This window comes from Rhipicephalus microplus, chromosome 1 (assembly GCF_043290135.1).
Source record: "Rhipicephalus microplus isolate Deutch F79 chromosome 1, USDA_Rmic, whole genome shotgun sequence".
Lineage (NCBI taxonomy): Eukaryota > Metazoa > Arthropoda > Arachnida > Ixodida > Ixodidae > Rhipicephalus > Rhipicephalus microplus.
In genome coordinates, this window is record NC_134700.1 from 208,469,636 (window position 1) to 208,483,676 (window position 14,041).

Here is a 14,041-nt window from a genome sequence, read left to right on the forward strand (position 1 = left end):
TATCAAGAAGGGCTACGCCAGAGACACGGACATTTAACAAGACTTACACAGTGGCTCCAGCCTTCTTTATATTATCGCCTGCCTTGCCCCACAAACAATGGATGCCCATATTCACCTACACATGAATGATACTCTCCAGGAAAGATATCAAGCGTTATCATGTTCACTATAACGACTAAAGAGTTTAACATTCACACACTTATTCGACATTATCCTCAGTAAACCTATGAACACAAACATAGGACATCCTATGCCACAAGTGACCTAGCTACTGAGGTGAAACTCGGGACAACATTTCCCGACTAAGAAAGCGTTCAATACAAGGCCAGCCTAAGAAAAACAAATAAAGAATGCCAAAAGCCCATTTTTTTGTGATGTCGAGCAGCAATAGAGATAAACAGAGCCTGGTATATGGTTAAATTATGGACTGGCTTGCTAAAGTAGGCACTCAAAAGCACGCACACACAAAAAAAGGACAAGACGCAAAGCCTACAGCGCGAAGCAAAGGTGCAGCAAACCTGCTTTGTCCGCAACCGAGATTCTATGGACAGGTTGTTGTAGGTATAGTGGGCCTGACAGATTCCACAAAACAGCACAGCCACAATACCTACAAAGCAAAAAAAAATTTTTTGGTGACTCAGAAAGATCATATGAATATAAGCATTTGTCAAAAACCTAAAACATCATTGAATGATAAAACTTCAACTAATGAAGCGCTAACTTGAAAAAGCCTTTATGACAAATGACAAAGTACACAGGTGGCCTGCCTTTCCATATCACATCTCTACGCACGTGCAACATAACCAAACAGAGCAAGCCTAAGCATATAATGCGGGTACTTTGTGATCAGTGGCTATGGCATCAAAGCTCATGCATCCCTAAAAAATTTTTCAGCATGCCTTGGATGTCAGGTAATTGCAAAAATAATGGATAGGAGCCCCACATTTGAAGTCATGCAATCTCTCTGGATAGTTGTAATTGAAATTTTGAATTTTTCTATTTTCTATTTCAACAGCAAAAATAGATATATTTGCTAGCATTTTGTGATGCTGTCACTCACCCTTACAATGTAATAAAAACAATGTAATATTATACACAATGTAATATTTTACAGAATGTAATGTTTGCACAGAGGCTTCTCTACATCTACAGTATCTTAAACTAGGATCTTTATCACACAAAGTGCAGTAGTTTTACTGCTGTTGTCCTTTCACTCTTAGCCCAGCTAACAAAAACTATTTTCCAGCCAATCTTAGTACAGACGCCTGCTGTGCATCTGCTATTATTGTTCATGACGTACACATAAAAACTACTGAGTGCACTAGCGGTAGCCGTATTCACATTCCTATTAAGTCCACCTACCTGTCAGGTCAAGTGCTTCAGCAATGAGGAAAGATGTGTAGGACATGAGCACAAAGAGGCAGCTCTCCAGCAGTGGGAAGTCGCACAGCTTTGTGAACTTGGTTATGTGAGAAGCAGTCAAGGAATCACAGGACCCGAAAAAATCCCTCGCCTACACGCTTCTGGTGTTGCCTAACCCTAATTTACAATGAACGAAAGTCCATTCCCAACTAAGAATGCCAACATTCTGCCAAGAATGAACACAATGTGACTGCGCATTGCCTAAGAAGCAAGCAAGTAGTGTGCCATTGTGGGGCACAAGCCAGTTACCAGATGGCATCTCAGCGAAGCTATGCTGGCTTTCTATAATATCCATGAACAAGTGTGTGCATGCCTGTGATGAGTGTGGCGTGCTTTCGAAGTGCACGCTTCTGCAAAGTGCATGTCACAAAAATGAAGAGATGACAGAGTGCATGCGCGGTGCTGCATAGACGACAATGGTGAAGACGTTGCCATAAGGACGCGTGGCACAACGTGAACAAAATAAAGAAAAGAAGAGAATAAATGGGCAGCAACCACGAAGTTTCAACGTAACCAATCAGAACGTGACAAGTGGGCCAGAAGTTAAGAGCAATTCCGAGACAGAGAAGAGCAGACGAGTTCGAAGAGGACATGGAGAAGGAAGGTTGCCACCAGACCGAGCGTCTGATTCCGGACCCGAGCCTCCAAGACTTCAACCGGCCGGGGCCTCCTGCCACCGCTTTCCCGCTCAAGTGGACCGTAACCATCCGGTCCTTACCTTAAGCCAGGGCCTGTGCACTTCGGTTCCGACAGGCAAGAAGCAACAGCAGTTGAGCTGCAGGCCCGAGCTGTTTATCGAGCTGCCTGACCAGATCACCCCGACTTCTCGACCCGTCACCCACCAGCCAGCGCTCGTTCAACGCAACCAGCTGACCACCCTCAACTCCACTAGTCAAGCATTTTCATTTTGTGAGACCGAAAACTCTTCACCACTTGGTCGCTCACCCGTGTTCGAACTGAATAGCTTAGTTTAGTTAATTGACTTGTAATTCGGTAGTCTGTCTGAGTATTTTACCACGTCTAGTGAAACTTTTATTGAGTGTTTCGGTTTAGTGAGATTTTCGTCTTTTTACCTTTTAATTAAACATTTTGTGTGGGTTTTGTGCAACCAAGCGGCTTTGTCCTTATTTAGGACTCTCACAGGCTCACACCTTGAGAGCTCTTACTAACACAAAAAGAACCTGCATAACAAATTGGTGCCCGCAACAGGACAAAGCCAACAGGCAAGAAATTTTTCCAGTAGACTTCTTTGATGCGGTGAAAATCATGACGAGTCGGTGCGAGTCTTTAAGAAGGACAAAGCTGCTTGACTTCCCAAAACCCACACAAAATGTTTAATTAAAAGGTAAAAAGATGAAAATCCCCCAAAACCAAAACAATGTCGTAATGATGTTAACATGTGTCAGTGACAGTCTGCGTGTTTATCACGTATACACATTCACTAAATTTCATATTAGATTTGGCATAGCAATGCTTACTACACAGGACAACCTGATAACATGCAGTAGTGTACTATACAAGAAATGCAGAAATGTGTTTGAATATAGAATATGCAGCACATGCAACTACACAGCGAATAAGTGATGCACCATCGGTGCAGAGAATGCTCATATGCTAAGAACACATTACCTGTGACAACACATTACGTTGCATGCGCTCCTAAAGCTTCGGGATATACTAAAGAATCCCAAATTCAAATGGCTTTGCACTCATCCAGCACGAGTGACTAGTACTCATTAAACCAAAACCAAGAAAAGGATATGAGAGCTGTGACGCATCCAGTGACTGAGCCAATCATAAATGAGCAAAGGAAAATGTAGACAAAATTTCCAAATGCTTTAAATGCTGCAGCTACTTCAAACTCCTTCCCTTCGTTGTTGTTCTCTTCATAGCTAGAAATTGCCCTGCAAGCAAGCCACAAAGCATATATAATTGTTAAAGTGCCACCGCAACATGCTACATTTCTTGAATATGCTCAAGAACACTACATTGGTCCGCATCATGCAAGAGAAATCGGAATAGTATTGTAGTCAGCTATTCAGATGTTGACATGTTAATTATAAATTATTTATTATTGCATCATTACATTGGCTTAAGTTACTACCCTTACAGTGTTGTTGAACTACCACTCTTCCGCTTATTACAAAAACAATTTTTAAATAAACAATAGTATACCGTAAGTAGAGAATGTATAACATAACTTGCATATAAAATGTTTATGTATAATGCAAAGAGAGGTAAGGAATGACTTACGAAACTAAGCCAATGGCCACAGCATCGTTTAGGATGCTCTCCCCAAACACCAGAGCATAGAGGTTCACATCAACATGAAGGTCATGAAAAATGGCCAACACTGTCACTGTAAGCAAAGAAACAAGAATACATGAGAGCCTTGTCAAACAGGGGGAACATATATAATTCCATTCAGTGCCATAAAAACATGCAGCCCAAATTATCGCACCCAGCTGAAACAAAGTTCCGCGACATGCCCTTATCACAAATCCCACCTTCCTGTTCTTAAGCTGGTTAGCCACCGTTCAAAAGACACGTCTTGCTGAAAAAATCGAGTGCATCAGGAAAGCTACTGCCTGTCACAAGTGCAATATTTCTAAAGACACCAGTTTCCTGGGTAGAACAAAAAGAAAGAAGAGGATTGCAAGTCTTATGAGAAGCTGCGTACAGGGCTAGTAGAAAATATGCTCCAACAGTGAAATATTTCCGGGAACCTCTACCATCACCAAAGTAAACTGCAATTTTAGTCTGAAACGTCTTACGCACCGGGGTCGGTAGCCGAGATGATGGCACCAAAATAGAGACAGTTGTTGAAGGTAAAATCCAAGTGCGGCATGAACATTAGGAATGCATACATGATCACCCTGAAAATCACCAGAACAAAGCATCAAGTAAGCAAAAGCATGGCAACTAAATGTGGCCGAGCACACCCATTCATCTATCAGAATAAGTCCATCTATCGTAATAAAGAAAGCCTATCAGAAAATGAAGATAAAGGTTCATTAATATTTTAGCACTGCGACAGTTACCGCAGAATCTAAACAGCAAGCAAGGACGTAACTTTTTTTTTTTTTTCAGTGTTATAATGCTGTAAAGTTGGGCAATTTAAAAGCAGTGCAGCTATGAAGAAAAGAGCAGAAATGTAATGGCCACTCACCCAACAACAAAACAGGAAATTGTTGTTCCTACAAAGGCATAGGTCATTATCGTGCCTAAGTTCCTGAAGAAGAATTTCTAAAAGAAGGGGGGAAAATATGCATATTTTTTATTACATTAAGCTACCAGCAACACTTGAAGATAAATGTTAGGAATAAAAAGTATCCAAATGTTAGCAGAACTATAATTTATATTACAAGTGAAAATTAACTGCCTCAACTTGCCTAAATACTACTAGACTATACTGAATTACATGTATATATGATCATCACAAAGTGAATAACAATGCAAGAAATATTTCGAGATATCAGCATCATCTACATAACTTCAAATTTTAATTAAAGGTAATAAATACAACACTTATTTAACCCTCTCACTGCTGGGCTTATTTTGGCACTGCTCCACACCCCCTCCAATATAATTTCTTTTTTTCACCATTTTATGAGGAGTTTTTGTGTTACCAATGCAGTAGGATGCTCTTCAGGATATGTCAACATTTTTATTGGGGATCATCTCACCAACTAGAAATTAAAAGAAAATTACAAACAGTGAATAATTAGCTAAATCATGTTATAGCCATTAATTCAAAGTGGCTGATCCACTAATGAACCATTCTATTAACAGTGCAAATTCATTAAAACCTCCTGAATTTCTTCTGTCAAATATAGCACACGCACGTGGCACGTCGACTTGCCATAATTGCACTGCTCAGACGGCAATAAAGACGTGAACCGGTGCGCTATATTTGTTATAAAAAATGCCACTACAAGTTTTATTTATTTTATATGTTCTTCCATACATGCCAAAACGCACCCACATTCTTTTTTTCCACAAGAATCATCTCGGGAATGGCAAGGAGCGATTTAAGAGGCAAAATAAGTACACTAGGGATAGGCAGGGCTTCTGCATATGTCGTCATCCAAGTTATCTCATAATTGGCAGTGAAAGCATTTATTTTATTTATTTATTATTTCATTTATTGTTCAAAGTAATGTTACAACTTGGTTACCCAGACAATGGTGACAGCATTGTGACTTACCCTCTTCAAGCTGTACCCAGCATTAAATATAATGGGTGGGAGGATAATGTTGAAAAATATCTCAGGATCAAAGGTTGCCTGCAATGAGATCGCAAGTGAAGAATTGTAGTAAAGACTAAACGTGAGGCGAGGTGCCACATAGCCATACACATACCACAGCACTGTCTCAAGCCTAAATCACGGGTATTTGAACTGTGCACTATGAAATCAGAAAAACACAATAGTGCCACAACACTGCATTGTTGTAGAAAGAGTAAAACCAAAGGAGTAAAACCAAAGACTCAAGCGACCTTGACGTCGCTCGAGTCTTGGGACAATGATAATTGTTGGGGTTTAACGTCCAGAAATCGCCATGCGATTATGAGAGACAGTTTAAAAGTTTAGTTTCGGAGAAAGACTATCTGGTTGTGAAGCATGATGTGAATGATAAATTCCGAATTTTCACCATCTGCAATTTCTTGCTTTGTACCCCAATGTAAACACATGCTCATTTTCAAATTCCATCTCCATTAAAAAGAAGTTGCCGCAGTTGGAACGTGCATCTTTTAGCTCAGCTGCACGATGCCATAGCAGACTGGCTATTGCATTGCGCAGTACATTATTGCTAGTTTATTTGAAAGAGACCATGCTGCTTGCCAAATCAATAAATTATGATCAACAATCAGTCTTTTTTACTGTGTAGACTTGCCTTAACAAGTCCACGCTACACTTTAAATTTTTGGTGTAATGCTTGCTAATTACCAACGTTCCACTGATCAACTTCATATTAATAACATGACAGTACATGTGCCCCTGTGGTGCTGAAAATAACTAATAAAGTAACATCCATTTAGCAGAGATCCTTTGCTTGGCATTACTTAATGGGAAATACAAAGTAAAGATGTGAAACAAAGTGTGTAGATATTTCATTAACACATCAGTGCAGAGTTTCCGACACAGTAACAATTTAGAAATACAAGGAACTGAAAGAGTGAAAGAGCATGTATTTCTAAATCGAGAAGAAAATGTGCACTCTGATTTTTTTTTTCCTCTTTCTTTTTTTTAGAATCAGTGCTGCTTTGCAAGAATCATCACTGCTAAACATTCGTGTCCGCACAAGAGGCATCCACATAATGAACGACAGAGACATCTGCAGCTTAAATAGAAGATGTAGCTTATGCTGGCAGAATGCTTTTATGACAAATTACTTATACAAAGGATACTTAGAGTGAACACAGACACAGTTGCATGTATTGTAAGAAAAGTAGAAAATCACAGAATTTTCCCATCTCTGCGAGAAATTAATGAGCTTGCCACAAAAAAATAAAATAAAGCCTATCGCTAAAGTAAAAAACGACACACTTTAAATCATTATGATCCTTCACAGGTGCCTCTAAACAGGTGATATTGTGACACCTTGATTGCTGCTCTGGTGTTTTAGAAGTAAAGCTAGCAATGTCTGCTGCTGAACAGACTTATGGTTGCTACCTTTCCTCAAACAACTGTTGAACAATAGGCACCATGACACATCTTTGGTATGCAGTGTTATATAACGAATCATTGCTTTCCTTGAGCCAAATAAACCTGATGTACAAATGAAAACGGCATTGCTGGCATAAAAATACTCATGACTAAAATAAAGCTTCGTTTACTGCTCTGAAAGAAAACGGCTAATGACCGTGGGTGTGGACTGCCAAACTGCCCGCTATCTAAAAAAACTGGTATAGCGGGTCTAAAACAGAACAGGTGCAACCCTAAGCAGCTTGCAGCCCAATCGATTCCCGGCATTGTTCAGTCTCCATGAAAACTGTATGGTACAGCCTGGTTTTTTTTAATATGTTTACGCACCGATACATCAATGTTGGGCAATCAGACATGCTATCAAAATTCAGTTTTCTCACTCACGCCTTCTGTCCAGACATAAAATCGTGCCACTTTCAACACTAACTGGCAGGCTAGTGGGCAAAGTACAAAATATGCTATTTTATTACAGTAGTCATGAGGATACTAAGCCTGCTTTTTTCACTTCGACTCATTTCTACAAGACTGCGAAAAAAAAGCGGTGGGAAAGAAGAAAAAGGAGTCTAAAGCTGGCAAAATTGTGACATTGGGGAAACTCGCTTGCAGAACTACAGACACACCCCACCAAGATGAATCGGTGAAGGGACGAGCTATAAATGAATGCCTCAGTTTGGCACAATTGTTTCCAAGCTATACACACATAATATATAGACCATAGTACTCATTTCCATGTGTACCTGGCTTAGGCACAGCCAGATGACTCAATAATAACAACAATTTATGAGCTCTTACATCCCAAAACAACTATATGATTATGAGCAAAGTCCTAGTGGAGCGTTCCAGAGATTGCAACCATCTGATGCTCTTAAACATGACTTGACATCGTACAGTATAGAGCCATTTCACCTACAACGAAACCATTTCACCTCCACCATTTCAGCTCCACCATTTCAGCTCCACCAAAAGGCAACCACCAAAACTGGGATCGAACACGCAACCTTCGAGTCAGCACCATAACCACTCATGCACCATGGCAGAGCACACAGATAACCTGCCTTCTGGTTCAGCTTCTTGCTTTCGACGTCTGTGACCTCGCCCTGGAAGGTATACGCATAGGTCTTGTTCTCCTTATGCCCAATTTCGCTTCTGGCAACCTCCAACATTACGAACACGTTGTCTGGTGGGACGGCATCGCTGTAGTTGCTGCCCTGAACGGGCACCACGCGCACGTGTGACATTTCAGTCTCCTCACTTGCATACCGCACTATTGCTCCGACTATGAGACCTGCAATCAGAGAGATAATACAAATGGTGTCAGCAAAAAAGGGGGGTAGACTACATGACAGTGAAAAAAATGTAGACGCAGCAAGGCAGTATGGTCACCATTCAACAGCACACCTGAATTAAACATAATCTGTCGGGGGCAGCTGAATTTCAAAACATGCATGACAGCATTTACGTAGACACATACGAAGTCCCTAGGTGGTCAAACAATAAATGTAGTGCAAATAAAGAATGGTTTCTTAACTTCTGCATGACAAACTCCAAAAGCATGTGGACTTGCATTTCCAGGTCCCATGGAGTGAAGGTGATTATAGTGTCAAGCTAAGCTTATTGTAATGACACCGTGAGAAACAAGAGGTTGCTGCTTTTTTATGCAGGAACAGAGAGAAAAACTGGGTGTCATTACGAATAGTAGTTTGGAAGCAAGACTGACAATAACCACACAATTGTAAGAAAAAATCAACACTGCTGAAAAAAATAACATAATTGCTTTCATAGAGCATTACAGTATCTCACGTGCCCACTAATATTTTGCAAAAAAGGAAGCATGGAAAAAGTGCCCATTAAACAATGTTCTCATGCAGAACCAACAGCAAGCTGTTTATTCATTTTTATCTTATCACACTAAACCAGTTTACTGACAAGAAAAAGAAACAAAATGTACTGTAGTTGTGGCATACTGCATTGTCTTAATTTTCCACATGACAAGAGCATGCATCGATGTCAGACATTTAATATATAAAGTCAATGAAACCAAGAAGCTGTAGAATACTTGCAGAAGTAATAAAATTATGAAAGTTCTTTTTCATAGTGCATCACCTCTGTATAACTCAAGTGCTAAGAGTCTACTACCATGTGTGCCCTCTAGAATTCCCATTTCAACTGGCTAAAGAGTTGCATCCAGCTTCAATAAGCCCTGCTCTAAGTTTTCAAGCGCTCTTTGCTACAGTGCTCGTTTGTCTAGCTAATACCAAAACTGGTCAAGATTCAGATGCTAATTACATGTGCAGGGTCTTGTGTTCCTTGCATGGTTTCATAATTAGGGTCATGGCTACACTTTTTAAATCACACATCAGATGGGCGAACTCTACTTGCATGTGCAGACTGTGTCACCCTTAGCTTATCAAGGTGTCTCGTGATAAAGATATTCAATTTAAGAAATACGAAAAGGATATACTGCACGTCTGAATGAAAGATTTTCTTTTTTTTACTCAGGAGTACAGCCTTGAGAAAAGACCTGGAAACTATACAAGCCCGAAAAATAGCTTGTTCTTTTGCGGCCTACACATGTGTCATGGTCGACTTATGCAATGAGACTTCTATGTTGCATTGCTATGCTTCAAGAAACAATGATTATGTGTTGATTCCATGGTCTCTGAAAATTTGCAGCTGATTATACATACATCAGATTTTGCCTCATCTATTAATATAAAGGAAAAAGTGTCCTGTAACAAAGTTAAAATTGTAATATTTCACCAACACGGATGTTGCTGCCATTTGAAGTTTTTATTTTCTGTTTTATGAAAGAAGCCAATATCTGTACCCCCTCCCCTATTCCTCCTTACCAACACAACAACGAAACAATACAATTATGAGAGACACCGCTGTGAAGGGCTCCAGAAATTGAACTGTCTGGTGTTATTTAACATACGCTCACGTTGCACAGTGTGTGAGTCTCTACCATTTCGCCTCCATCGAAATACAAATGCTGCGGTCGGGATTGTATCTGCGACCTTTTCGTCAGCAGCCAAGCACCGTAGCCACTGATCCACCATGTCACACAGTTACAATGCACCATTTACCAGCTACCTCTGGAGACGGTACTAGAGCTATCCTGAATACAATGCATCAGAGAGCTTCTCATTTTCTTCGTTCAAAGATTAACAAAGATGTTTTACTCTCTCCCTCTGTTACCCAAGTGAAGGTGGAGAAGAGTTAGCTAGGTGTGTGTAAAAATATTGATAACAAAAGCAACTTCTGCCCCGATGAGGACAAGCTTCCTTGAAACATAGAATCCAGTGGCATTCTTAGTTCGGCAATTCCTACTCAATGCACGACTGCCGTCTTCTTATCTAATGTGAGCCACAAAGCAGAAAAAAACCTTTTCTTACATTCAACAGCAAAATTTGAGCAGCGCGCAGTGCTCGCCAGGTTAAATCTTTGGAATTATGAAATACACTAGATTGCGCTTACAGTAATATTCAGAGGAGATTGGGGCATAGTGTTTCTGTTCCAAACATTTGGAGGCTGTGCAACTTCAGGTAAACAAGTTTTACCATAATGAATTCGTACATTCACCTAAAAAGAAGTTTTACATTCATGACTAAAAAAAAAGTCTCATTCCAAAGCTGCACAAGATTGCAGAAACGTTCACACAAAGCATTAAAAGCCATAACAAACAGCTGTGCTCAACCTGCTTACCCTGACACTTTCGTAAAATAAAATGCTTTTCGCAGATTCTTTGTGTGTCTGGTTGTGGCACAGCTGCCACAACCTAGTAAATGAGAAGAGACTGAAGTTAAATTCAATACAAATAAATAGGCAAGTGTCAAGAAACATGTTTAGGTGTCCTATTCTAGACATTGTCCCGTCCTACCCATTCATCAGTTCTGTCAAATAAAAAAATAATTTTATTATTCAAAACAGGGTATGGCACCTAACCACTACTGTGATGAAATGCACAGCACAAAAGTAGAAAAAAGAACAAAGCCTTTTCTTTCCCTTCATTCCTTTTTGATGTTTGGTGTAATGTCACTAACTATGCAAATTCTAGCATGGTTTAAAGAGAGTTTACTTCATTGAAAAGTACCAGTGCTGAAGCCTCAATTATCCAGTGCAACAACTACTATGTAACATCTTCATAAACTCATCGTAAAAAAATGCAGGTATATGAGAGAAAAAAACAGCAGGATAGAGTACTGGCTAACTTGAGTGTTTATTTCATGTGAACAAATATATAAGCATTGAAAAGGGGAAAGAAGACAAATTAAAGAAAGGCACTGCGTCTACCTTCTTCAATCTCTTCTAGCTTCGCCAACCAAGTTTGCGGATTTAAGATGGCAGGCTTTTCTGACCAGTTATTGTCAGGGTTGGCCAAAGTAATTTTGAATGAGCACTGCAAGACAAAAAAACCCTATGCTGCAGATGACAGGGCAAGAGTGGCAGTTATACCCTATCTGTACGGTGTTTCCCACAAGATCAAGAAGGCGAAAGCATGTGCTAGCGTAGGAGTAGTGTGTTCGACGCCAGTCAAACTGGAACCACTGTGCAACAAAGTGAACGCCCCTCGCCCAAATGCTTCCATCTGCAACAAGGAACACGCTTCAAGATATCTTTCATGCAAGACTGAAGCCATCTACGAGATACCGATGTCTTGCGGTGGTAGTTGTTACATTGGTCAAACGGGTCGCTGCATGAACGACCCACTCCTAGAACACAAGAATAATCTCAAGGACAAGACTGGAAGCAATCTGGCAATTAACTGTGCTGAGTGTGAATGCACTCTGAGTTTTCAACCGAGATGCGTCTTATGTAGATATCACGATTTCCACACCCAGGATATCGATGAAGAGTTCAAGATTCATTCCATATGGACAAAAATATTATCTTCGTGATTGAAATTTGCTGTCTCATGTACTAGTTGATACACATGTGCAGTGCCTTCCTTTCCTTCATTTGCCGTTTTTCCCCTAAGGCATATATATATTTGGTCACAGATTAAACATTCAGGTTGTTATCCAGCACATTGTCCTGCTGTTTTTTTTTTCTCATATACCCACATTGTTTTTTACTGATGACACTGTGCCAACAAGCTCACGTTTTATCCTTTTAAAGACCTTGCATATCTTCATAACCATGTCAAGCATCTTCCCAGTGTTCTGGTTTATATTAAGGTTATTATGCATGAATACTTAAGAGCTACATGGAAACAAAAATGTGGCAAAGCATAATTTTAGAAATTGCGGTGTTGTTTCGGAAATCGGAGAGTTTCAGAGGCCCTTTACAGAGGTGGCTTTGACAACAAAGTTCAAGGAGCATATGCACTCGAGCTTGCCAGAGCGCCACTCGATGAAAAATGTAAACGCAAGATATAGACATATAATTGAAATCAACATAACTGGCAAAGATATCCTGACATTAAGCAGAGCAACACTACACTGCAGCTTTCCTTTGATCGTTCGAGACTTCTGCCACAAGTCGCAAAAGTATGCGCGCCAACATGTGAACAAAATTTACAGCGCACTTTGCAATTGTTCGCTTTGATGAGCTTTCAACACCCACATCAACGCGCGAAATTGGGTGCTTTTACAGGAAAGAAATGCACACTCCTAGAAACGGCGCGGTAAAGCGGACTGTTTTCGTATGCACATTTTTCAGGTACACATAACCTACAACTCTGAAATCTGCGCATAAGCCCGGACTCAACCGACATTTCAAGAGTAGATGTATGCGAACGAGCTGTCGTAGGCTGCGTAAGTCGCTGCCGAGTGGCAGGCAGCTACTTGCCGGCTTATGTCGTTCAGAGCTTACAAACCAAGGAGACGGCGCTGAAAGCCGACAGCTGCCGACGCAAGGTGATCAACGAAACCAACGTTTGCAAAGCACGCCGTTGTTTTATCTGGCTTCCAGGTTTTACAGCCTTCTGCAATCGACCAGCCACCATATTACAGAGGTTGACAATCCCTGCTGGCAGAGCGTAGAATTCACGCACATCGCGACTAGAGTGCGCGACAAAACGGAACAGACGATCGCGATGAGAGGAGGAGATGAAAGAGAACGAGGGGGAAGGGGGCGTGCTAACAGCGCAGCCTTTTGAGATCGCGATGTAGAGAGATTCCAGTCAAATAACTGCTTTTATATCTGGAAAAGATCAAATGTCGTGGGCTGCGCGATGCAGCTTGCCCGAAGTGACACGGATGCGACGTGTGCTCGGTTATCTTTACGAACGGCCGGATCCAGCTGCGATGCGGGCACTAACCACAAGAAATGGCTGCTCCATAAGCAGATAGTAAAAAAGACGGCGGTAAATTAAGGCGGCAGGACAATCTCCATGCCAACAGATATATGGCGCAACCCGGACGATCGCGATCGACTGAATTCGCAGATAGCGCAGACAGTCGCCAACGTAATCGGTTTACAAAAAGCGTTGACATCTCACTCTGCCACGGTAACTTGGTTAGCAGGCTAGGTGGAAAACTATTTATTGGACACGCAGAGAAGCACTCACCGAATATGATCGCTAGTCCGGTTTCGTGGAGAAACCGGGCACGGCGTCGCTTGAACAGCCAAATGATGCACACGGTGAGGATGAGCAGGAAAGTGTAGACCAGGATGTTTACCGTATCAACCCTGTGAATGCTGTGGGCCTTCTCGTCCATTTTGATGTCCATCGGAGCACTGGCTCGACAAACGGCAACCAAGAACGCCAGAAATGCGGCAGCCAGCGTGCATATTTTCTCTTCTCTGACGGCCATGTTTGTGTTTTACTTTGCGGCTGCGGGTTCGCCAGTTGACAAATTTTGACGCGATCACAGAACCTACGGCGGCTCCGTTGGTTTTCAGCCACGCACTTGTTCACTCCGATGTTCCGCGGCGTTCTTCGTTTCCCAGTGGCAAAGCGCCGACCGC

The 14,041-nt window shown here is 41.2% G+C and overlaps 1 protein-coding gene across 11 annotated transcripts in view; it reads right to left on the bottom strand.

Moving 5' to 3' along the window:
* Nhe3 (Na[+]/H[+] hydrogen exchanger 3) overlaps positions 1-14,041 on the bottom strand; it is a 60,722-nt gene extending 46,681 nt beyond the window's left edge. For 10 of the 11 annotated variants that reach the window (XR_012894626.1, XR_012894624.1, XR_012894625.1 and 7 more), the window contains exons 1-9: positions 13,641-14,041; positions 8,185-8,414; positions 5,630-5,707; positions 4,592-4,668; positions 4,201-4,298; positions 3,676-3,781; positions 3,180-3,326; positions 1,363-1,463; positions 519-607 (exon numbers count right to left, since the gene is read on the bottom strand). Coding sequence is in view for 8 of the 11 variants with exons in the window: in XM_075891132.1 (XP_075747247.1) it covers positions 519-607; positions 1,363-1,463; positions 3,180-3,326; positions 3,676-3,781; positions 4,201-4,298; positions 4,592-4,668; positions 5,630-5,707; positions 8,185-8,414; positions 13,641-13,887 (1,173 nt within the window). In the remaining 3 variants the exon portion in view is untranslated. Of the gene's footprint in view, positions 1-518; positions 608-1,362; positions 1,469-3,179; positions 3,327-3,675; positions 3,782-4,200; positions 4,299-4,591; positions 4,669-5,629; positions 5,708-8,184; positions 8,415-13,640 lie in introns of all 11 variants that reach the window. The other variant, XM_075891130.1, reaches the window with a different exon arrangement.